This window comes from Typha latifolia, chromosome 15 (assembly GCF_019914945.1).
Source record: "Typha latifolia isolate L0001 chromosome 15, TyphaL0001v2, whole genome shotgun sequence".
NCBI classification, from domain to species: Eukaryota; Viridiplantae; Streptophyta; class Magnoliopsida; order Poales; family Typhaceae; genus Typha; species Typha latifolia.
Genome location: NC_133100.1, coordinates 1,474,442 through 1,499,236, shown reverse-complemented (window position 1 = coordinate 1,499,236; position 24,795 = coordinate 1,474,442). Strand labels below are relative to the sequence as shown.

Genomic DNA, 24,795 nt, shown 5'->3' with positions numbered 1-24,795 from the left:
GGAGAGAGAGAGAGAGAAAGTTGGTGTTGGATTCAACGGTTTCCGTGTACGTTGTACATGCGGATTGGTTTTCGAAATGACTTGCTTTTCAAGTGGAGGACTGCTTCAATTCATTTTGATCTGAGCCGTCCAGCTGGGGTTGGAAACGGTTTCCATTTTTTGCGGATATAGATAGGACGCGGAAACAAATTAAAGAATAAAACCAAACTTTATTCTACTAAAATTTTGTTATCTTTTTGAATTAATTACATAACACCAGAAATATACCCATTTTTCACAGGACCCCCTAAATTTTTTTAGGCTAAAATGTCAGCCCTAAATTTTTTTTTCCAAATTTCAATATCACCCTTACTTTAGACGAGTTAGCTTACCTGGCCGTCATATCACATGTAATTAATTATATCTCTTATTTGACCATTTAATAAAATTAAAATTAAAATATTGATATAATTTAATTTTTCAACCCTTATATAATATATAATTATTTTCCTTCCCATTTACACTTCTTGTCTCTCTTCTCCATAGTCGTCGGTTTGGTGGCATTGACGGTGCTCCAAACCCTAGCGGTGGAGGCGGTGCTTTGATCCCTCGCAGCCGATGACTATGGGCATGATCCTTTTGAAGCCGAAGGAGGTGGTGGGTCGTGAGGTGGCTGTGGTGTTAGACGTAATTAAACCTTCTTTTAAAAAAAAAATAATATTTAAAAATAATTCAAGTTCGGCTCCAAGATTTTGTTTGGGATTGACTCGGTCATTTAGTAAATGAGTCAAACACGAGTCGGCAATCGGAGACATGGGCTGGGCCTTTGCTTGCTTAGCCCGGACCGTAAGCTTTCCTATAAACCCGACTCGAAAGCCCAACGCGATACGCCCAATGATAGCCCTGGCCGGTAAGCTCGACATGTAAGCCCGATCCATGACGCATGAACAGTTAATGTACAACACTTTTTAAGAGGCTCGTAGGCTAGGAAAGAAGTCCAACAAATGTACTTTTTTCTAAAAATAGGTTGAATGGAATTCTTTTAATAAAAATAGGGCCAAAATTTATTTTCTTTTTACCATTTTACCTTTTTAAAAAGTAATAAATAGCTTGTTAAGCCTGGATCGATCTGCCCAGCCTGAGCTCGCTTAGCCCGAGCCTGCTTTCTCATGGGCTAGACTATTCTATCTCGATTTGAATCTGACATAGGTAGTCATACTCATAGACAAGCTAGCAAATAAAGTGTTCGACTTAGTGAGCCCGGCCCAAACTTGGCTTAGCTAGCTCGATGATCACTTCTAGACACGAGCTACCAAAGTTTGAGTTTAAAAAATAAATGAGTTAGCATGATCAAAGCTTGATTCTCATATGTTATATATATATATATATATATATATATATATATATGATTACTAGTAGTCAATCCATTCACTCTTCTCATACATTGCTACTGGGCCACCAATTAAAATTGTTCTTGGACCGGGCTAAAGATCAATTGGGCTTAGATACAGTGCTTCATCTTGGATTTTGCGTAGGTACAAGCTATAATTTATATTTTAAATGAGGAATATTGAATGCATTCTCTAGAGCGATATGTTCACTTTTCATGAGGAAAAGCTAGAGTCTCTTATTAATTAGTTATAAATTATTAGAGAAATTTAGAAAAGCTTATTATATTGATTACTTGCTATTTAGGGCGTGTGATACTTTCTCATTAATATCATGTTTGGATGGAAAGAATAATAGAAAAGAGAAGAGAAAATAAGAGGAGAGAAATATTTTACAAAATATTAGAGGATTGGGGAAGAAAGGGTGACGAAAAAATAGTATATAATAGCCATTTTTTTCCTCTCTAAAAATGAAATAAAAAGAAGAGAGAAAGGCTTCTTTTCTCTTGTGTATTAAAACAAGAGGAGAGAAAAGTAATCTCTTTTCTATTTTATTTTTTTCTCTTATATTCTATCTATCCAAACATAAGAACACTTCAAGAGTGAATGTTGAACTTGGTCATATTTCTTTAGGCATGCATGGCATTAAATAAAATTATGCTAATTTTATTATGTCGAACTCTCGACATTCTTATCTTAGGTTAAGGCAGCTCAAACACTTTAATTAACCACCTAATCTGATTATTAAGTGTTCACCACTGCAGTTTGAAATAATTAATAATAGTCTGTCAAACCAGACTCAAATCAGATCTTCATATCAAATTTATATCCTCAGCATCAACCTATAGAAATTGGATAAGCCAGGGTTTTAATCCAGTTTAAAGACCTAAATAATATTTGCCCAATTCTCCAAAGGCTAATGTCCTACCCAATATGAGCCTGCCCTTCCAATTACAATGTAATTCATTCTACACTCCCTCAGTTTCTGCATAATTCTCCAAAATTTTAGTCAATCTCAAACTCATACCTTTTAATACTAGTCATTAGGATACCACCTTAGTGCCAAATGCATAGACATATTACCATTTAACTCATAATTGACTTAGAGATGGATTCTAGTAATAACTACATATAATATCTTATTTACGACATATAGTCAAGTAGGTCCTACAAAACTTTGTGACTTGTGGCTACTTAGCCCCCACTGGATCCTCCAAAGGATTGATAATTTTGTACACATGTCAGCCATTCATGGAGGCAAAAAATGAATCAAGCAATGGGATAAGGATAGGGTTAGTGAAGCCAGCCACCCAATGGGAAGTGTGGGATTTGACACCTCATCTGCAAAGGATCCAGTGTGAGGATCTCTTGCATTGCCTTTAGAAGAGCTCATCTTCTCAAAGCCTCTCTTGGTATTGTTATCTTTGCAGTGAGGAAGGGCAGTGAGTTGCAAAGATGGCCACAGCCTCAGCTCCTCCAATGGCCAGCCAACTCAAGAGTAGCTTCTTCTCTTCCAGGACTAGGGGCTTGGTCTCCCCCAGGGGCATTTCTGGGACACCATTGAGGGACCTCAGGAGAAGGCCTTGCCTCGTTGTTAGAGCAATCCAATCTGAGAAGGTGACGAGAAAATAATTCTTAGAGCTCTCTTTACTCATATTGTTGATGGTTGTGGATTTTTTATTTTATTTATTTTATTTTATTTTTTTGTTTGACATGCTTGGTTTCTTTATCTTTTTTGTGTAAATTTTTTCCTAGGTTGATATGGAAATTAAATCTCTCTTATGATCTTATCTAGTGAATGGTGATACTTGCATGGAAAAAAAACACTATTTTTTTTTATAGCAATTCCAATTCATTTTAAATAAAATGACATATACACCTAACACTTATTTATAGTGATAATTTCCGTAATTTTGAAACAGTAGAAATAAACATCAGAATAGTTTTGAAGGCTTGTCATTGATCACATAACCTTGGGTAGATAATATATATCTTTAGTGCAACTTTTTTGAGTGTCATTTATAGTTAACTCCAAAACTAGTTCTTTACTAGCATCATATATTTAATAATATTTATATTTAAATAGTTCAATGTTATAATTTAGAGATGTATAGCGCGTATGATTTGAGATCAATGTGATTTATTTTTTAAAAGAGTTGGAATGATTTGTATAGCATATTATTAGCCTAATCTTAAGTTATACGAGAATTTGGCTCCAAAGATCAATTTTTTTTTGTAATTTTGGGCAGCCAACTTTCCAAGTCATCCAGCCGATCAACGGCGACCCGTTCATCGGTAGCCTCGAGACGCCGGTCACGTCGAGCCCCCTGGTTGCATGGTACCTGTCAAACCTCCCGGCGTACCGCACCGCCGTCAGCCCTCTCCTCCGCGGCATTGAGGTCGGCCTAGCCCATGGCTACCTCCTCGTCGGCCCCTTCGTCAAGGCCGGCCCGCTCCGCAACACCCCCTACGCCGGCACCGCCGGCTCGCTCGCCGCCGCGGGGCTCGTCGTGATCCTGAGCATTTGCCTGACCATGTACGGGGTCGCGTCGTTCAAGGAGGGAGAGCCGTCGACGGCGCCGACGCTGACTCTTACCGGCCGGAAGAAGGAGGCCGACAAGCTACAGACGTCCGAGGGCTGGGCCCAGTTCTCTGGTGGTTTCTTCTTTGGAGGCATCTCAGGCGTCACCTGGGCTTACTTCCTCCTCTATGTTCTTGACCTCCCTTACTACATTAAGTAGATGCATTCCTTCCATCTCTCTTTCTCTTTCAAGGTTTGTAATGTAAGTTTTTATTTTGAAAGAACTTGGAATTTGTATATGTGAGAAATGGTATCATTTCTATGCTTTCCAGACTTCTTGGAGCTCATTTGCTTAGATGACAAGCATTTTAAGGTTAAGGCCTTTTGTGGAAACTAATTAGCCTATAGGATTGGATGACCATCATATTAGTGTGTTTAGGACACTTCATCTAACAAAACATCAACTAATGACTGAAATGAAATGAGTAAATTGTTAAAGTCTGGCTCAAATCATGTATTCCATCTTACTATGTTGACTGTGTTTGAAGCCCCAGAGACGTTTGAATATAAAAACTTGAGAGGATTTGTACTGTGTAGGCGTTCGCACAGCCCCACAAGTGTTTGAACGCTCTTTTATATTCCGAATTTTAATTTTGGAGGCATTCGAACGGACTTATGAACTTTTGAATGCCTCGCGGGATTTCTCTAGCTTAAGTCAGCCCTATAAATATTGAAGTTGGGATTTTAGAGTTTTCATGCTTAAAAGAAAAATTAAGAGAGCTAGCTACTATTGTACTGAGGAAGATTAGAGTTGAGAAACTCTTTGTAATTAGAGATTTGCAGAGCGAAGAAAGATTGCTCAGCTCGTAAATATAGGCATATCACCAAACCACGTAAATCTTGTCTCTCTCTCTCTCTATTATCTCTATTACTTATATTATGTGATTTGTGTGTTTAATATGTGATTAGAAGTTGGAGATTGTTATTCCTCTACTATTAGTCTGAGTTTTCTCTAAATTAATTAATTTTGCTATTAGTATTCTATCGGTCATATTTGAGGGTGAATGTTTCGCTTCGGCTTCCATCACCCACTTAGCATTTAGCACAACATAAACAAATAGGAGATAATCCATTGCCGTGAAGATATGAAAACAATCAAAGATGTTCAAGGCCTGAAACATGCTGACATCGTTTGGTTGTCTCTAATAAACAGGTCTATTACTCTCTTTTTTTTTCTCTTTTTTTTTTTGCTTGAAATATCAGTTATTTTACTCTTGTTTGATGCCGATTGAGAATGTAATGTTTGTTTGACTATATCATGATATTATGTATCTAAACTATTCTTTTTGCTCATTGTATTTGTTTATAAGTTGGTCACTATTTTTGTGCACCATCTTTGTTGGTTAGTGAACTGAAAATTTCATATACATTGCTTCTCTTTTGCCTCTCTGTTCTTGTTGCCTATTGCTTTGAAGAGCACAAAGATAGGAAATATGTAAAAATTAAGCACAACACCAGGGTAAATTTGATTTCAATGGAAAGGTAAGAAATTTGATTTTAAATTAGCTTCAATACCAAACTGGTTTGCGTATAGTAAATTACAATAACTATACTTTTTAGACAAAAAATTTAAGTAGATAATATAAGAGTTATAAAAACCTATTTACAGTAAACAGAGAAAAGAACAATAAAATTAATTTAATTGTTTTTATCCTTTATCCTAACTGCCACAATTAAACCCTTATTTTTATTCAATATATCATCATATTTATCCTTCCTTTTCCAACCACATAATAACTCCTCGTTTTATCCTCGCCCTAATTATTTCTTATCATACCGATCACCTCAAATGTTTGTGATAACACTACTAGTATCTCTCATAAAAAAGAATCTGATGATAAATGATCATTTATAATATCAAATGACAGTCCTGGAAATGGATATAGGATATAACCAGTTTCTTTTGCATTGATAGGTTCTTTTCCGTGAGGAAATTATGAGATATCTATAAAAGTTCGACATCCTAAAATCAAGCCGAGGAGGTTCCCAAGCAAATATTTCTTTCTGCTATGCTAATCTCATGTCGAACACTCATTTATGTGCAGTTAAATCTTATATAAAAGATCGAGATACAAAAAAAAAATATATCTAACTTTTATTTGAGAAATGCACACAAAATTATTCTTAGAAAGTCATACAGAAACCAAACAAAGACCAAAAAGTTCATTACTTCAGTTTTTAGTAATAATAATTTATCAATTGTAATGATTTTTAAACCCTTCCTATTCATTAACAAAACTATTGGATCAACGTAGTACGTCAAATAATTCAAACAATGTAAGGAAAAGCAAGTAGAATGTTTGATTACATAAGAATCTAGTAACTACAGAAAATATATCAGTGTCACTCCCACAAATCCCCTTACAATTATGTTGACACTCAAAGGTGGTGTAAAACAAATGTTGACAATCAAAATTTCCCCGGTAGCAGTTCACAATACTTAAAAAGTATATTTCTCTAACACAAAACGTTCCTGAATTGAGATCCAGTTGACAACCTCTCAATTAATTTTCATGCAGAGACTTCATCAGGTATAATCTGCTGAAATTCTGGCCTGCAACTCTGCAGTTTTCATTTGAAGGAAGCAGTTAGTGATGAAGTCAGAAATTGTTACTTGGAAAGACATGCACTGGCCACATTATCCAAGCAGGCACTTTTATAGATACAGAGATATGAAGAAACCAAAAATAAAATAACAAAACAAAAAATAACTTATTGCAGTCACCAGCATAATAAAACAGAACATAATATTGCAAAAGAAGGAACTTAATCTTGAAAACACACAACCAGCATTACTGGATGCCGAACCTATAGAGACAGCACTTCTGTGGGCATAAAACTAGATATGGATGAATTCCCAAATAATTAAAAATGCAGGTGAAATAGATTTCTGAATATATGAAAGCAGCACAAGAATTAAAAAGGGCATGGCAACAAATATTTGAATCTAGGAAAAGCATATTGTATGAATATAATCATCATGAATCATGATAACCAAGTAATTCCACAACTACATTAATACAATACACCATTCACTTGATTATATTTTCATGACCCATAACCAACTCGAAATTTAGCTTAATGTTTTGATTTAATTCTTTGATTACGGTAATCAGCGCAGCCAGTACCATTAAACATTAAAATGTTCATTTCTCAACCTTTTATATGCAGTTTCCAGACATTAATGTGCTGATCAAGTGATCATACATTTAACTGGTGCTTAAGGCATAGTTGAATAGCTCAAAATACTAGCAGGACGTGCTGTAGATATTTCACAGGATCATGATAGACACCTGTTAATTGTAGGCCCTTGTAAACAGCTTATCTTAGGAAACTTTGAATAAAACTGTTGCTCAAGTGGAATAAAATTGTCCTTTGGACAAATGCAAGCAGCTTATGCAAGAGCAAGTTCATTGCCAGTAACAAATTTACATCTACTGATTTATATTAGTTACATGTTGACTTTGGGTTCATATAGTGCCTATGTAGATTGTCGACTACTAAGGAATACATATTCTTATCAATCTTAAAGCTCATTATTATAAGCAAGGTATGTGCGTCAGAAAATCAGCAGTCCAAAAGGTAATCGAGTAATCATATAATGCAATATTTGTACTTATATATGTCGTACCCATTAATTTGGTTGCAGTAATTAGCAATCTGATTTGTGATGAGATAACTATCCAGACGTGATGGCTCCGGGATAGGCTTGAATATCGGATTTGATGGATCTTCTTCAGGTAAAGGCTCTTCTCCGGCAGCTTTCCTTGCCATGTTTTCTGACCTATAACACACACCAACAAACAAGAATGAGCAAATAATCTGACTCGTACAAGATGCCAGCCATCAAGAAGCATAGACACTAATATTCAGTCAAGGTTTGTCAAAAAGATGGTCCTTGCCATGTTTTCTATCAGGCCCATTTCCTGTATGCAACTAATGTATTTGAAAGCACCAGAGTGTCAAATCAATTATCAGATGTCACAGATGCTTCTACATATGCCTACACCCTGGAAAGTACTACTTTTTGTATTACAATTTTATACAATTCAAATAAGTGCTGTAATGAATTTTTAGTTAATTCTTCTTGCCAGTTTTGCATCCTATCGTGAAACACCTAGCGCATATAATCTTGTCCTTACACAAACAATCAAGGTATTAGTCAAAATATTGTAGGTTTACTAGGTTAAATGCAACTAATGTAGATAAATATTCTCCAACAGAAGCACTTCTCCAAAGAATCATGAATATGCCTGGCACACCAATAAATGAATATACTAGTTACAGTTCTGTGTTTACCTCCGTTTCTGAAGCCACGATTGCTGTTGCGATTGTTGCCTTGAGAGGTTTCTATAATAGTATTGAAACTGAGTGCAGAGAGAACCAAGTTAATGTAATCATTACAATTTCACTAGTATCATGAAGGATTAAGAAACTATTAATATTACCTTATTTTGTTCAGATGAAAGATCTTCCATGCATTCAATCAAAAACTCCAAGTTTCTCTCCATAAATGGAGCAGTTGACAATTTGAGGCGATCGTAATCACACTGAAACAAATATATGAACCATTAATCGATCGATGAGTATCATCTGAACAGACTAAACAGAGCATCACAGGAGAACTTGAGCCCTTTTATAATGAACAAGGTACAACACCTGTGAAACAGGTGACTCTGGTTCCAGCTCTGTCATGAATGCACTAATAAGTGCGGAATTAGAAACTTTAATCTGTTAGATAGAAAATATATGGCAAAAATATATGAGATGGAGATTGAATTTACACAAATATTTAATCCACAAAACAGGACGATTTGAAATTACAGAATTCATTAGTATTATTAAAATAATCAAGCTTAGATATGGATCTATTACATTATTACTTCCAACCAAAACAGTAATCCACAGCTTCCCAGGGTACCCAACATTAGGTATAACATCAAATCAATTCACAGAATGATATAAACAACATACCGGTATTTCCTCAAATATATCCACCCACGATAATTTCTTTTCTCTCAACCTGAACCAATGCAGTATCATGAGATATATTTAGTGCCTGAGCACAAAAATAAGAGCATTATGAATAATAAGACCATACTTCTCGCCGTTGAAATTATGGTTCCGGTAAAGATCCATAAAAGAATCCGATAGTTTCAAGGCTTTGAGAGCTAACACCCCTTGATTTGATCTTGATGGGTCATATATAATGCACACACATCGTCGAATGTTCTCCTGGGTAAAGAAAGGTATGTCATATAAGAAAGAAATGCAACGAGAAATTTAACAAACTTGTGGCAGAGAAACTAAAGAGTATCACCCGGACAATGCAATTAGATATTAGATGCAAGAAAGGAAAGTTATAATAATACTCTGTCTTCTGCTTCTTGTATAGAAGAATGGATAATATGTAAATGAAATCTCGATAAAGGTTAGCCATGGCTAATTATAAGCACACTGCAGGTCAATGAAAAGGCAAGCTCATTTATGATTAGATGGGATAATACATTTACTCTCATTGTAGGACCTGTTTGCTTATGACAGTATTTCCTCTGACAAACTGGAATATGAGTAAGAGCGTTACGGTTGTTCCGGAATTCATTGTAAGCAAAAAATTTAAATAAAAGATTCAACAATAAGAGGCTTATCCTCCAGCAGAAATCAGATAGCTAAACTACGTTTCAAAAGCCTGATCATTCAACAAAAGCATATCCAGATTTGACTTTCTGTTTCAAGACTTTTGGATTAAATAGATAATATTTGCAATCATCACTCTTTCTCAAATGATGGCAAATACTTTATCGAGAAGAGATAGATTGTAGCAAGGGAAAAAAGAAAACTCCAACAGACAATGCAAATGTTTTTTCCATTTGCATAATTTGATATTAGAGAAAATTTCAGGAAAATAGGTCACATCTGGAAATATTGACCAGAATATTTACAAATTAGCATATCAACCATAAGGAATAATTAAACAACAAATTAACTTGTCAGTAATATGACTGTATTGGACATCTGTAGAAAAGTAAAAAGTGGTTCAAAGATAAGAACCTGCAAAATGAAATACTTAGCAAGATTAAAAAGATCGACATAGGGAAGGAGCATATTACTAGAAGATGTTGCATCCTTTTTCCTTACCTGATAGTTCATGAATGTTTCAATCAGCTCCACAGTCTGGAAAGATCCCAGTAGCGTTGATTGGTACCTGTAAGCAAAGTTGAACTGCATCATAAATAGATGAAGAAGGGAGCGAGTCCTATCAGAATATTCTACTGTAAATAGGGTAGAATAATAGATAAAAAGGAAAAGTGAGAAAACGTTGTCACTGGAGATCAAGCATCAAAATCATGTTACCGATCTAGGAACCTATATGCTCAAGAATCCTTTCATAGTTATCAATTGTTACAGGGCCAGAAATTCTGCAAAAATATTTTTTCTAATTATAATATATGAGATAGTCATTTTGTTACAATTGGTGATTCTAGAGCAACCTCAGCAAGTCTTTATGAGATCTTCATATCTAGTAATTGTTTGACGAAAAAAATTAATGAGAAACTAACATAGATTCACAAATATAACCATTTAGATTAGTTTTTTGGTTGGGTAATAATCTAGATACACTGAGATATAGCTTAGCCATCTGAGGTTGAAGCCAATATCTTCAAATCTGGCAGATTCCTCAGCAAGCTGCAAAAGTAAGTGATGCTTTTGCAACGGGTTTTGCACTTCCTACATAAAAAAAGTGATTTTTTCGGGGAGATGCTTGCATAAACATAAGCTAATATAAACTTATATCAATTGTCAATGTTCATCGAGTATAAATTTGCATGAGCACTTATAGGTAAAAGATGTGAATGACTAAGAGATTTATGTCCAATGTTATTTGAAAATTTGAGATGCATTTATTAATTTGTCCATATTAACTGCTGACAGATACGAACACAAGGATGCTACTCACTAATAATTGTAAGCGATAAGATATGAACATACCATCCAACAGTGTTGTTGTCTACATTGACCTCCCTTAAACACCTCATCATTTCGAGCTGATAATTGGCTCCATCTGCTTCAATCTCCTCATCTTCTTCTCTAATCTGCAACAATTGTCAAGTAAATCATCAACAAGAGACAGATGATCCATGGATCCTAGTGAAAGAAAGTGCCCTGGATTTTAGAGTGAACAATTTAAGCTGCATACCGGGAAAGGAAAACAGTTGGTAATCTCAAGCACACTTCCAACATCCAAACCAAGAAGTTGGCCTGTAACCAAAGCTGGTGAAAACTCTTTGCAGTGTTTAATGATCTTTAGGACAGCCTGAAGAACACCAATTAATAACAGTACATGAGGATTGTTTAATGTGATACATAGACAAATAAAACTCTAACAAAAAAAAAATGAACCTTTATGCAAAGTAAGGCAATGAATACTAGGTCCTGTGTAATCTAACATGAGCCCCATCACATTAAAATGGAAAACAATCCAAAATGTGGCTAAGTAGCCCTCATTATTATGTGGGAAATACACAATAAAAGCAACTGAAATGGCCTTGCTCTCCAATAATAACTAAAGGCTAGAAAAGCTAAGGGAAGACTACTTACATATATTGAGAGGTTAAAAGGTAATCCCCCAAGAAAGCGAAGAAAAAAATCACCATCTTTGAATTTGTGCTAATCAATTTACATGATAGACACCATTTTACTCCTATTACTTAATAATAAGAAGAGCAAATTTAAAAGATGTGGCTGAGTGTGACCACTGAGGCTTGCTACTTACATCCTGTGGGTTCAAGTACCAAAGTAACCATACACAAGACCTTGCAGTGGCAGTAGCACATAGATATACATGAAGGAATCTTTCTAGCAAATAAATTTTAAGTAGCTCCTTCTCTACCTCCTATCCATATAAGTTTAGTCCCATCCCATCTACTCGATTTTGCGAAATCATCTCAAATGGCGTCCTCATAACACCACCATCCTATCTTTTGGCACATAGATCCTTCCACAAGTATTTCTATCTAGCATAAAAAAACCATCCGCTTCCCAATCAACACTAACAAGCCAGTATGCCCGCATCTTCTAATGGAACAATAATGGAATCAGCAAGACTGAACCGAGGTCTGCGGGCCACCTTATTTGCCAATAACAGGTCGATTCAGTACAAATTTTCACATAAACAGACAATTATTCTAACCAATACATAAAACTAGAAAGAAAGCACATAACATTCAAGTCAAAATTCGTGCCTTGTCATCTAACTCCGCATCAAAGATACAAAATTCATGCATAAAAAAAATAAAACTTTAAAAAGAGACAAGGCAAACAAAATAATTACCAGCCCTTCCATCTGAACAACTCGAAGAGGCGGCGCCACCTCCTCAGACGCCACTGCTTGAAGGAATGAACGCGCCATTGCTGCCATTAACCAAAAAGAAAAAACAAACTAAAAAACTCATAAAAATCAAAGAAAAGAATAACCAAAAGATCCACAAAGACGCAGATTTGACTGGCATCTATAAATCGAAGAATACAATCAATATATGTAACGAAATTTGAAAGCAATTCATGTGAAGAACAGAGGTTCTCTTACTGTTCGCCATGGTCGGAGAAGTTGAAGCTTTGTCACAAGAGATTAGGGCAAAGCGAGGCACAAGAGACGAAAGAGTAGTTAGGGTTTTTATTCTAGCTCTTTTGTAGTGAATTAAGCCACGTAAGCAAAAAGGGAGGGACCCACGTACTTGGCTTAGCGGATCAAACCACTATAATAGATCCGAATCTGCTTGCTATCTACAGAAAAAGAAAAAAAGAAAAAAAAACTGAAATCTCTCTCTTTGAATTGCCATTATTAGTTCTTTCACAAAATATTCGTTCGAGTTATGAGGCAGGGTGTCAAATGCAAATTTTTATTTATTTATTTTTTAATTATAATTGCCATTTTTGAGAGAATATATATATTTTGATGAATATAGTAATAATTACGATATTTTTTAATGGCAATTAAGTTAAATAAAAACCATTTCTTTATCTTATTTGGTCAGTCAAGACTCAAGTAAAACGGTAGGAAAGCTCTGCTACAAGTATAGTCTTCAAGCTCATATATTAAACTGTACATGAATATATACATTAGAATACCAAGCTATTATACTTGGTTCTCAACTACAGTCTCCAGTCTCTTAATATAAAATGGAGAGCAGATTATTGCACACAAAAACGCCAGTCTTTCATATTCTTGTACATTCTCACCCCTGCCTATGCACCCACTTATGGAGAAATACATTGCAGCGAACAAAATACTTCATAAGCTGGTTAAGCTATCTATCGCTTTAGGCCGAAGTGATATAGGTTTCAAAGGACATTCATTAGGCTGCCGAACTATATAGATCATATCTCCAGCGCTGTTGTAGACATCCTGATTTCGATGCCATGTCCACAGGGCATGAGTATCGTTTATCACCTGGAAATCGTCAAACAGTCGGAAACTCTTGCAGAACTAAACGAAGTGAGTACTATCAAAGAAAAATGGAAGTACCCAGGTGAGAATTGGCATGAGGAAGTTTGGAAAGATACCTCTAGTATTCCATGGCCAAAGCTACTTTCTCTGTATGCACTGTAATCAGGCTGATGTGTCCAGCAGAATTTTCCAGCAGCAGGACCTGATATGAAGTTGGTTGCGCAAAATCCACCCAAGTGCTTATCATGTGTGCTCAGGGGTTCCGGGCAGTTGCCGGGATCATCTGCATGAGATGTGGCCATGTTTTCCCGGTTACCCCCATCACCGATGGTGATATAGACAGGGCCACAGGGATCCAGCGTATAATTGTAAACTCTATTAGATCTTTCATAAGCATGAACCTGAGATCAACGAAAAAGTAGCATCTAGTGAAGAACCATTAAGGGATAGGGGAAATAGTAAGCTTGGTAATGCCAGTTGCAAAGGAAAATGCCAAAATAAAAGGTCAACAACAAATATTTTACTTGATTATATTTGGACATGACTACCAGAAGAAAAGCAGGGTAGGTTTGGACATGACAAACAATAGAAAAGGCTTCTATAGATCTTAAATCAGTATGGATGAATTTGAAATGCTATCGTCCCTAAGGCTAGGAATAAGAGTGACAATTTAACTGACAAAGATAGATGGAAACAGTTTGTTACTAAATCTAACAACATATCTATAATTCATATCGTCAGCATGGATTGGCATACTAATAATTTGTGGCAACTAAAGAGTTCCTGGTAATGTTATCTTTAAATTTCAGTAACATATTGAACCGAAAGAATCAATGTGGATGCCTCTTACATGACCACTGAAGACAATGTCAACACCATGAAAGTAAAGAAGCTCTTCCATCTCCACCCTCATACACTCAGCTTCCTTATAGTGAGATCTGTAAGTGCTGTACCAAGGTGGATGCCATGTAGCTATCAACCAGGGGGTCACGGTTCTATCTACGTTTGCCAAGTCTCTCTCCAACCATTTATACTGCTCCCCTGGAATGTAAATGACATGCTGAATCAAACAGAATCCTTAGAAATCTAGTACCAATATTCACGAAACTGTTATTGCATCTCATCTTTTATTAGAAAGAAAAAAAAAGATCAGATGGTAGAGTTACTTGGCAGAAATAAATTTCTGCAATCAATCTTATCATTGTAGCATGGACTACCATGCCAATTGGAGTTATATTACTTAGGTGATAAGTTTTGAAGTTTCATGTAGTCTTCCCTTTCCTGCATGTGTAATAAAGAATCTATTTATTGATTTTTTTTTAAATTCTCCAGAGGTGCAATTCCAGTGCATCCAAATTCTGATCCGCGCAAAGCTACAAATGTAATATTCAAACAGTAAGCATGATTATAAAAGGGTAGGCACTAGGATTTTACCTGTCCTATTGTAGGAAGTATAGGCACCGAGCATGATAAAATGAATTCCCCCAGCATTATAAGAGTAATAAAATGTAGAAAATGATCCACTTTCATAAGATGGAAAGGCAAATCTAGAGCTGTAAGCTTCAAATATTTTGCTTCCAACCTGTTCCTCGATCTCATGATTTCCTTCTACCACCATTATTGGAACTTCTGATATTAGGGGCTCCATAAACCTGAAAAAAGGAAGATGTTTACAATTGTTATCAAAAAATTTCTGAACTCCATAAAATAATGGCATAGAATGGAATGAAGTTATAAAATTATAAAGAGAACAAAGCTAGCGGATGCAGACTGTAATCCTTGATATGAACCATGAATAAGGTGACCTTATCTGAGAATATATGAGTACTTTAAATTAGAAAAGGGAAGTTGACATGCATCTGAATATCTAAGAATCTTTTGTACCATTAAAGAAGGATGATAAAAGAATATGCAGTGGAAGGAATTCTCACCTTGCCCAGTCGTCCCAACGTGTTTGGTAGGATTCATGAATTGGAGTTGTCTTCTTAAAAGTACAATGATAGCAGTCTGTCCCAGTTCCATTTGTCAAATACAGATCTGCATAAGAAACATCGCCAATCAACACAATCAGATCAGGCTTGTTGCTTCTCATATGGTCAACTGTGGAGGTAGTATTGTATGTAAGGCCCAAATCCCCAACCAAAGCGATCCGTCGAGGATAGCTCCTAGGAGCTGAAACTGGCATTGTTTTAAAAAAATGAATATTACTCATGGCAGGTATAGAGGGATCTCCGCATCGATAATAGTATACAGTGCCTGCTTTAAGTCCTGCAGAGAAGAAATATGATATCTGATTACAAAATATAGAGAAGATAACTAGCCAGAACAACATGAGATCCTTGTTACTTCCTTCACATTCTGTCTGTGATAAAACGTCCCTTAAATTGTATTAACAGATACCACACAAATTTAACAGAACAAAAAGATTAAAAGGTATCCCAACTTTATATCCAAATTAGAAACCTTTCTTGATGAAATTTGTATTTGTGCTTAAAAGTCACTTTGGGCATCCTGACTGCCAGTGTCAGGAAAGGAGAGGTATAATCCACACAGGAAAATAAAAAAGAATCCATGATATACAACATAAAAGAATTGTTTTAGAGTGGTTAGGAGTTCAGATATAGAGTAGGCCTTGCAGCAATAGAATTTACACTTAAAGATAACTATATGGCGAGATATCAGTACTTAAAAACATTTTGATCAGTGTGATATTCAAGACAATGGGAGAAATTTGATCCTTCTTTGCACCCATTCTGGAAATGATAAAGAAATGCAGATGACTACATATGTTATCTAATAAAATGATGAACACGAGAACCTCCCTGGATAGTTATATATATGTCATAGTATAAGGTGTCAAGGCATTCTTTTTGGTCTTCCTAAGGATCATCAAAAAATTTAAACAATTTTACCTTAAAAGAGTACCTAAATTACTCCTTGCAGAAACAGCACCTTGTCCTACTCAAGAACAAGTAAAACTTGCAGTTTAGCCCATGATCTCACAGAAATGTTTTTTTCTATTTTCTTTTTGATGAAAAGGTCAACAGACCCTATTTCATCTAAACATAAAAACACAACCCTTGGTCCTATACCAAGTAGGAACAAACAATTACAATTTGTCCCCCACAGTAAGAAGTAAACCAAACCAAGCAGAGAGGCTCCTACATCACCCTCACAATCAACATACAGAAATGCTTATAAAACCACTGAGTACATTATAATAACTTACAAGCATATTAGCTCCATAATAAGGAAATTACTCTGCACCCACATGCAGGTACATCTTGTAGTTAAAAACACACAGGAAAAAGGTCACCAAAGATACAAGAACATTAAGATACTAAATGAAGCTATACCTTCAAGAACATAGTGTACTAATTATAGGCAAATGTATCTGAAAATGACAGGAGAAATACAAGGATGACTTGCCCAAAAACGTCAAGCAGAACCACACTCAATTGGTATAAAATAAAATATCATTTACCTAAAGTATTTCCCATTGATTTTGAAGTCAAACTACACAAGATGAACACTGCACCTGTGAGACGGACATGATGGATTATTCCAGAAGTGTAGTTTCGAAGGCCTTCAAATGGATAAAGCTGATTGTAAACAAGTGAATAGCCAACAGCCTTATGAATTAAAGGTCGTCGTAGTCTTCCATAACGCACGACACTGGCTACAGATGTTGGATCCAGTGGCTTGATGCATTGCCCAATTTGGGAGTCACCTGTAAATATGGACAAAAAGAAAAATGCTAGAGGTGTAAACCCACATATAAAGGGCATTGAACATTTCCTCCCAAATATATCTGTAAATGAAATGCAAGGCAATTTCTTCCGATACATTTGGGTTTATATTAGGATGATGAGGTTTATCAAATAATTATGATGAGGTAAAATGTAACAAAACTTATGTGAAAGGCCTTTAAGAGCGTATGACAAACTGAAATTGCGCAAAGAACTGCAGTCCACGTATAAATGTAACAAATTTCAATATCAAATATTTGAACGTCTTTAAACAAGTATCAAATGTTAAAACCAAAATTCTGCATCAAATTGTCTCAAAATTTAGAACCAAAAAGTAGAAATTTCCCTAACCACAAGAAGGCCATCAACAAAACTATACAAGCAGGGTTTCATAGAGATATCCACAATTTGGCGAGATTTCTCCAAGCGAAGGAAGAAAAAAAATGGTCCATTTTGTATAGTACTTGAATCATATAAGATGTATTGCTACAGAATTTTTCTAAAGAATGACAACTTGATCACTATTGCAGAAGTAAAGAAGAAAAGAACCTGTGACCCAAGAGATCCAAACTGAGTCTTCGGTGGACGAAAGGGAGACCGATATCTGCTCCGGCTCGAACCCGACCGCCCACCGCCGCACCCTCGGGTCTAAATCCGGCAGGTCTACGGCGAGCCCTCGGAATCCGGCCCCGTCCAGAGGCGACGTCACCGGTTCGAACGGCCCATCCAGAGTAGTCGGTATCCTCCCGCCGCAATGACCGGCGACGACCCCTGCCACCACTATCGCGGCAACCGCGATCGCCACCGCAAGAGGCGGCGGCGCGGCCCATTTCTCCATCTCTCTCTCTCTACCACTATCTCTATGGCTCTATCTCTATCTTTCTCTCTCTAGGGTTCCAAAACAGAGGCGGATGAGTGGTGGTGGAAGGTGGCGGGTTGGCACCTGCCGCACCTCGGAATTTTAAATAAATATTAATCTATGCGCTTAAAACGTCCACGAGAAAATCCACGTTTCTTCGTAACTTTGAAAATAGAGAAATTTATCAAAAAACCCCAAATATTTTGCCTTTATTACAATTCATATCCTACCGTATAAATTCCACACTCACTTTATCAGTAAATTGAAGCTAAAAGTAGTCTATGTGATTTTTTTTAAAGAAAACTAACTCGAGGATATATTTAGCGGTTAAAAATAAATGACAGGGTTCAAATGATAAATATTATTATAGGTTGTAAATATAATAAAAGTAAAAGAAATGATGTTTTTAATAAATTTTCCACCATCTTTCATTATATCATCCTACTAAGTTGCCCGTTACTAGTATGGGGGGAAACTCTTGCTACGCCTATTTTTATTTTGTTTTTAATTAAATATGTGGAAGTTAAATGACAAAGGAAATAAAGTGGTTTGGTTGAGAACTTTTCCGTTTCAAAATGCTTTTCGGTTGTGGGAACTTTTCAGTTTCTAAATATGTCTAGAGATTGAGAAGTTGTTCACCGCCAAGTGTCATCAAAGTCTCATGACTTATGTTTTCTTTTTTGTCTCTATGAATTATGGTAGTGGAGGTGGAATTTTTTTTATCTATTAATGATAGCTCTATTTTTTTCTATTTTGATTTTCTGCCTTAAAATTGAGATGTCCTTTGCCAATATCGCTTAGGTGTTGATGGATGATGGTGATGATAGTGGCAACAGACCGATAGGTAGTGGTAATAAGAATGATAATGGTGGATTGTGAGAAAATGAGAAAGGAAGAGGAAGGAGAAAGGGTCGGCCTACAACATACAAGGAGAGAAGGACGACAATGTTCTTGGAGAAGACGACCGCCTAGATTGAAAGATTAATAGAGAAGGACAATGAGAGAGAAGATATGAAGGGAGGCTAGAGGGGAAGAGCATAAGAAAAATAGTAATAATCTTTAATAATTTTTCAAATGACTATCTTTTACACTTTTAGATGCTAATCAAAATTCAAAATGATTCAAATTAACCTAACATAACGACATCGGTGTTGGGCATTCGACCGACATCAACCTAGCATTTGAACGTCGTCAGACGAGCTACAGTCTCGGATTTGTCTGTTCGAACGTCACTAGATGGCATTTAAATATCGTTGGACAAAGACAGCTCTCAGATTGGGATGTTCGAACATCGTTGGATGTGCATTAAAATGCTTTAATAAAGATTTTATTGGGTTGGAGCATGCGAACTGTAATAACCTAATTATTAAAAAAAATAGCTGGGCACAACGCAACCGGCCACGCTGTGGCAGCGGTGGAGGTGCCACGCACCTCCACAAAGCCACTTTTCTTAGCGTCGCAGCGACGCGTGGAGGTAGGATCGAGCCCACCGGCCACTCCGCCGTCGCCACATGACCACTCCGACCTCTCTTTCTTCCTCTCTCTCTCTCTAATTTTTCTCTTCTCTCCTCTCATTCTCTCTCTCTCTCTCTCTCCCTCTAGTTCCCCAATAGCCACCGACCACCGAGAAGAGCTGCCGTCGGCCTTCTACCCGCCGGTGAGTCTCTTTCTCCTTCTCTCTCTCTCTCTCTCTCTCTCTCTCTAATTCTTACCGTTTCCTCTTAAGGTTGCCGGAGGTTTGAGCCGCCAGCAAGAGGCTGGCCGTTGAGTGGCCACCAGCAACCGTACCCCTCCTCTGCGGTCCAGCTCCTTCCCCTCTTCTTTTCTTATTCTTATTCTTCTTCTCCCTTTCTTTTCTCCCCTCGGGCAGGATGCACCCTGCAAGTGCTAGGCTCGGCCCAGCACTTGCTGTGTTGAAGTGTTAGGCTGAGCCCAGCACTATGTATAGTTTTAAAAAAAATATTATTAATGATGTTATTTCATTATGTTATTAATTATTTAATTATTATAGTTAATCTAATGTATTTAATTTATATGAATTAAATCTAATTATATCATGATTAGTAAATAAATCTAATTATATCAGGTTTAGCAAAATACCTGCAATATAAATTATTATACCAATCCTAGCTAGGTATAGTACTTATTAGGGTTATGTACATATACTCACATGTAATTATTTGCATTAGTTTATTCTTATTTTCTTAATTATCAAAGAGAATAATAGGCTAATAGTTATGTGTATATATATTATTAGATAATATAATTATGGTTAATAAATAACAAAACAAATATAGGGATTAAGAGTATATATGATTACAACGAGAAATTTTCTTCTAGTCAAGTTAGTTCTAATTAGTGGAAAGATTGACATTATATGTTATAAATAATTTTAGATTCTGACCCCCTTATTCAAGACCTCGTGGACCTAGCTGTCGAGGTTTGAGGGTTGTTATAGCAACGTGTACGAGTGGTTGTTTGGTAATGACAGTTGTGGTCAGTAGTCTTATCTCCTAGATGTGTTTCTCAAATTAGAATATATATATATATATATATAATTATGTATAAGCATGTTTTGGCATTTAGCATGATTATATAATCTTATTTAGAGATGATTTTAGTTGAGCATATTTTATCATGCATTTGATTAGACTGATTTGTGATATGAGTATGCTGGTGATATATAGAGATGATTAGAGATAACTATAATGTCATAGTTTTATGTCGAGATGACATTTAACATGAGTATGCATCTAATAGACTAGCGTGAGTATGCATGTGATAGATAGTATGCATGTGATAGATATATGATTCGAGATTGCATTACCTCTTGACTTCCTTACCACATAAATTTCTAATATGTATAACTTGTTATAATACTAGATATATGCACGTGATTTATCATATAGAAGAAAATACATAAATCTAATTGATAAAAAAGTTAATAGAAAAAATATGTGGGTATCCAAGTAGGCGCTAGGGTTAAGGGTGCCTGGATTGATGATTGTGCATAGTAGTTAAGGGTGCCTGGATACTGAGTGTTGACTGTGCATAGTGGTTTAGTATGATGATGATTTTCAGAGATGACATTGATGACTGAGATATTAGGAAATGCATATGATTTTATTATCATCTGATATATTTGATTATCGAGTAGTCAATATACATTATATGTGGTTGCATTGATATCATAGTATTGTCATAGTCGGCATGCATCATATGTGTCATATTTGAAAGAGAGTTATGATGATGATATGACATGGAGATTGTTTATATATTATTGAGAATTATATATTTTAATCATTTATGACATGATATCTATATTTTATTTATATATTATTATTAAGGATACATTCATATACTCATTCATAACATAATGCTCTTATGTGATCATATTATCCAGTACATGATTTGCTCTCTGTTTAACATCACTGATTCGATGTAAGGTCTATTCACTAAGCCTTTAACTTATAATTCTCTTTGTTTTCTCCTTTTCTCAAAACTCAAGTGAACAAGTAGAGCAAGATACTCACTTAGAGATCTTGCTAGTGGGTGAAGAGTAGAGCGTGGTTAGTGTTATGCGCTAGATGTGTTATGTTATATGATGCATCAGTTAACATAAATTTTCAAAATATATTTTTATCCTTATTTTATATGTTAGCGGGTGATTTTGTACTTGTATAATTATGTATATACCACATTTGTGTATATGTAATAATGAAATACTCTTGATGATGTGTTGTGGCCTGTGTGAAGCCTTATTAGGTTTATTTATAAGTTGTTGACAGTCTGACTTGAGTTATTCTTAGTTTAAATATTATGGATAAAGTTATGATGTTGATACATATTTATTTGATTGTCAGCAACTAACCAAGTCGTCAGTTGCCTTGCATGTGCCGTGTGGGCTCGTGTCATGCACGTGTTTAGGGTTTGGGTGTTACACAAATGCTATTTGCTAGGTGTTCGAACACTTCAACATTCTACTGCTCTTGGATTGTAGCATTTAGATGCCTTAATAAAAGTTGCTCTTATGTGCTGCCTTCCGAACATTGTTGGCCAGACATTCGACCACACAAACTCAATGTCAGATGTTATCTAAAAATAGTAAACAATTAATACTACGATAAACAAGTTTAATCTAGTGAACCCTATCTTCTTTGTGACGTGACCCAATTATGGCCGAATCACATTAAAAAGTCGATTAATTAAAGTCTGTCAATCTATTGGACTCTATTTTTCGTGGAAAGCATGAAGATGGACAGGTCAAGATAACCGGATACTAGGTTTGCTCCTCATATTAATCTATTTGAGATTATTTAGAATATTTTTATTCTATATCTTACCTGTAGGATATGTTGTTGACTTGCTGCTACAATTTTTTCTCTAGTTAGAGGTTTTTCATGCATTCTTTTTAGGTTTAATGATTGTCTTATTTTGTTTTGTAGTTTATCCAGATTAGATCACACAAATGGAATGTGATAATGCTTTTAATAACTGATGTTAGGCTGCTCACAATAGTAATATAATACCTAATTATAAGAAATTGAACTCTAGAAACATGCTTAGCTAAAAATTTGACAGTCTTATGCGCTTGATTTATTTCTATGAGCACAAATAACATCTATAAGATTTAACAAAAAAAAGATCTATAAGCATAAAAATTTACAATCAAAAGAAATAACATCAAATAATTCCCTAAATTTGAAATAAAATATTAATAAATAAGTGAAAAAAATCTAAAATTGATTGATATGTGTAAGGCAAAGTATAATTTAGTTATATTATGAAACAAATTCTTACAACTCTTTAAACAACATCACTCGAAATAAGTACACCAAAAATATTCTAGGCTAAAAAAAAGAATTCTAGGCCATTAATTGACCTTTCAAAAAAAAATTAATTGAATTCCTTCTTAGTTCGAAACATATTTTTAGCACTTTTGGAATCACTTCAAGCATTTTTACCTAAAATTCTAATGCACATTTGAAGTCTTACACTAGGCTTTTGCTAATAAACGCCGATGTTTATGGATGCACATCTTAAAGACTAGATACTTTTCAGAGAGTTCATTTTGCAAGGCAAATATCAAAGCTAACAATTCTTGGACTTGACACTTTCTAATTCAGGTTTGTAGTGGCTCACGATGAGCTCGATGGTTAGTAGCCTAGTAGGGGTGGTTAGTAGCCTAGTAGGGGATAGAAAGAACATTTAGATTTGTGTGGATCCATGGATTCTTGGAATCAACCTTGATGATGGGATCCTCCCAAAATGAGTAAATCGCGTTAAGGATCTTATGAGAAATCGTGAGCTCATAAATAGCCATCCATAGATGTGGAATAAATCATTCCCAGAAAAACCTAGAGGAATAGATTAGTGTGAACTCTCCGACCAAGATAGGCTATTCACCACTAAATCAGCCCTAGACATCATCATAGATAGAGAATGGGGTAGCAGCACCTCTAATAATAGCATCAACAAGCTTTGGAAGGTAATATGGGAAGCCAAAAGAGTTACTCAAAAATTTTCGATGGAGATGCACTTTCGACATGCACAACCATTTAACACTGCTTCCTTGAGTTGGATAACTTGTGTCCCCTATGCAACCTAGAGGATGAAACCCTCGAGCACTTTTTATCTGGACTGCCCCTTCTCGAGAGCGCTTTGGTTTGTAGGACTCAGGTTAGACTACCATCTCAACCGCATGAATGAATGAATGAATGGATCTTACTAATGAACTCCCTCTTCAAAGAAGATCAATCTCCCTATGCTCTTACTACCATGTGGACATTGTGGAAAACAAGAAATGATTGGGTGTTTAGACAAGATGTGCTAGACCCCCTTGTAGTGTTGGAAGCCTCTTGAAAGCTACTTAGGCCTGCCTAAGGTGACAAAGATGGAGCCTTGGTTAATATAACACATCACGATCCAACTTTGGAATCTCTATTGAAGTTCGCAAACGGAGACTGAATTTCTAGGTCGATGCAATATGGAGAGGAACTTCCAAAAGTTGGGTAGGCATTTATATTGTGCATTGCCCTTACTCCATTTTGCCTCAGCAAAGTCATTCGCCTGTGATCTATAAAAATACCCTTGTGGGGGAAGCTCTAGCTTCGAAACTTAGCCTCAATGCTCTAATGCATGTCCAAGGTGGAACTAAAAAATGAGTATTTAACGATAACTAAAAAGTTGTTAATACAATCAACAACAAAGCTAAGGAGGTGAATTGGTCTATTGTAAGCATTATTGAGGACTGCACTAGCTTGATATCTTTCCTAGCTGCAGTCGAAGTTTTCTTCATTTGTAGATGTAATAATTGGAAAGCTCATAGACTTGCGAGTAGGGCCATGCTGACATTCAATCAAAAAAATAAATAGGGCTTTTGTAATTTTGTTGCATTCTATTTTTTAATTTACAATAATAAATTCTAACGTGCATTATATATATAAGCACTCTATTACAACAAAAATATGTATTGACTATAGAAAATATATGCACCTAGATTATGGGGTTTAATTAGAATGTAGTAAAGTAAGAATTATTTTTTTATATTTAAAAATTTTAACTTAAGTAAATTTGAGCTAAATTTGAATTTAAATGGTTAGATTTTATCACATACACTCACTAAAATTCATTCAAATGCACTAAAATTAATTAAAATCTCATTAAATAATGAATTCATATAGCCTTTGATTAGGGGTGAAACGAATGATTAACTCCAACTCGACCTACGATTTGACTTGATCAGGACCATATTTGGGTATAAAGTTCCTACCAAACCTAAATATGGATTC

At 35.7% G+C, this 24,795-nt stretch overlaps 3 protein-coding genes across 5 annotated transcripts; 1 reads left to right on the top strand and 2 right to left on the bottom strand.

Moving 5' to 3' along the window:
- Positions 1–2,684: 2,684 nt before the first annotated feature.
- On the top strand, positions 2,685–4,221 carry LOC140801551 (photosystem I reaction center subunit XI, chloroplastic). Its single transcript, XM_073156705.1, has 2 exons — positions 2,685–2,984; positions 3,617–4,221. Exons 1-2 carry the CDS (start codon positions 2,823–2,825, stop codon positions 4,106–4,108), a joined length of 654 nt encoding a protein of 217 aa, XP_073012806.1. The 5' UTR covers positions 2,685–2,822; the 3' UTR covers positions 4,109–4,221.
- Positions 4,222–6,226: 2,005 nt separating this feature from the next.
- Positions 6,227–12,625, bottom strand: LOC140801659 (eukaryotic translation initiation factor 3 subunit H). The gene is made up of 12 exons (XM_073156880.1): positions 12,536–12,625; positions 12,281–12,360; positions 11,147–11,263; positions 10,939–11,042; positions 10,087–10,153; positions 9,050–9,183; positions 8,923–8,971; positions 8,608–8,679; positions 8,397–8,498; positions 8,248–8,315; positions 7,580–7,732; positions 6,227–6,510 (listed from the first exon to the last, which is right to left on the bottom strand). The coding sequence occupies exons 1-12, from the start codon at positions 12,543–12,545 to the stop codon at positions 6,453–6,455; spliced, it is 1,014 nt and encodes a 337-aa protein (XP_073012981.1). The 5' UTR covers positions 12,546–12,625; the 3' UTR covers positions 6,227–6,452.
- Positions 12,626–13,025: 400 nt separating this feature from the next.
- LOC140801692 (purple acid phosphatase 15-like) lies at positions 13,026–18,143 on the bottom strand. Of its 3 annotated transcripts, none has more exons than XM_073156923.1 (7): positions 17,695–18,143; positions 16,935–17,126; positions 15,328–15,664; positions 14,831–15,048; positions 14,247–14,437; positions 13,513–13,797; positions 13,026–13,399 (listed from the first exon to the last, which is right to left on the bottom strand). In XM_073156923.1, exons 1-7 carry the CDS (start codon positions 17,981–17,983, stop codon positions 13,241–13,243), a joined length of 1,671 nt encoding a protein of 556 aa, XP_073013024.1. In that variant the 5' UTR covers positions 17,984–18,143; the 3' UTR covers positions 13,026–13,240. The 3 variants fall into 3 exon arrangements, with proteins under 3 accessions (XP_073013024.1, XP_073013023.1, XP_073013025.1); XM_073156922.1 differs by having other exon boundaries at positions 16,881–17,126; positions 17,695–18,102; XM_073156924.1 differs by having other exon boundaries at positions 15,328–15,433; positions 17,695–18,101.
- Positions 18,144–24,795: the final 6,652 nt, after the last annotated feature.

Excerpts from the sequence above, each read along its gene's own strand:
- LOC140801551 (XM_073156705.1), top strand. The coding sequence starts at position 2,823 with ATGGCCACAGCCTCAGCTCCTCCAATGGCCAGCCAACTCAAGAGTAGC. Across the intron at positions 2,985-3,616 it reads GAGCAATCCAATCTGAGAAG|CCAACTTTCCAAGTCATCCA; the intron begins GTGACGAGAAAA and ends AATTTTGGGCAG.
- LOC140801659 (XM_073156880.1), bottom strand. Across the intron at positions 8,680-8,922 it reads ATATATTTGAGGAAATACCG|ATTAAAGTTTCTAATTCCGC; the intron begins GTATGTTGTTTA and ends TCTATCTAACAG. Across the intron at positions 7,733-8,247 it reads TCGTGGCTTCAGAAACGGAG|GTCAGAAAACATGGCAAGGA; the intron begins GTAAACACAGAA and ends TGTGTGTTATAG.
- LOC140801692 (XM_073156922.1), bottom strand. The coding sequence starts at position 17,983 with ATGGAGAAATGGGCCGCGCCGCCGCCTCTTGCGGTGGCGATCGCGGTT. Across the intron at positions 15,665-16,880 it reads ATCAATGGGAAATACTTTAG|GACTTAAAGCAGGCACTGTA; the intron begins GTAAATGATATT and ends TCTTCTCTGCAG. Across the intron at positions 15,049-15,327 it reads CGTTGGGACGACTGGGCAAG|GTTTATGGAGCCCCTAATAT; the intron begins GTGAGAATTCCT and ends TCCTTTTTTCAG.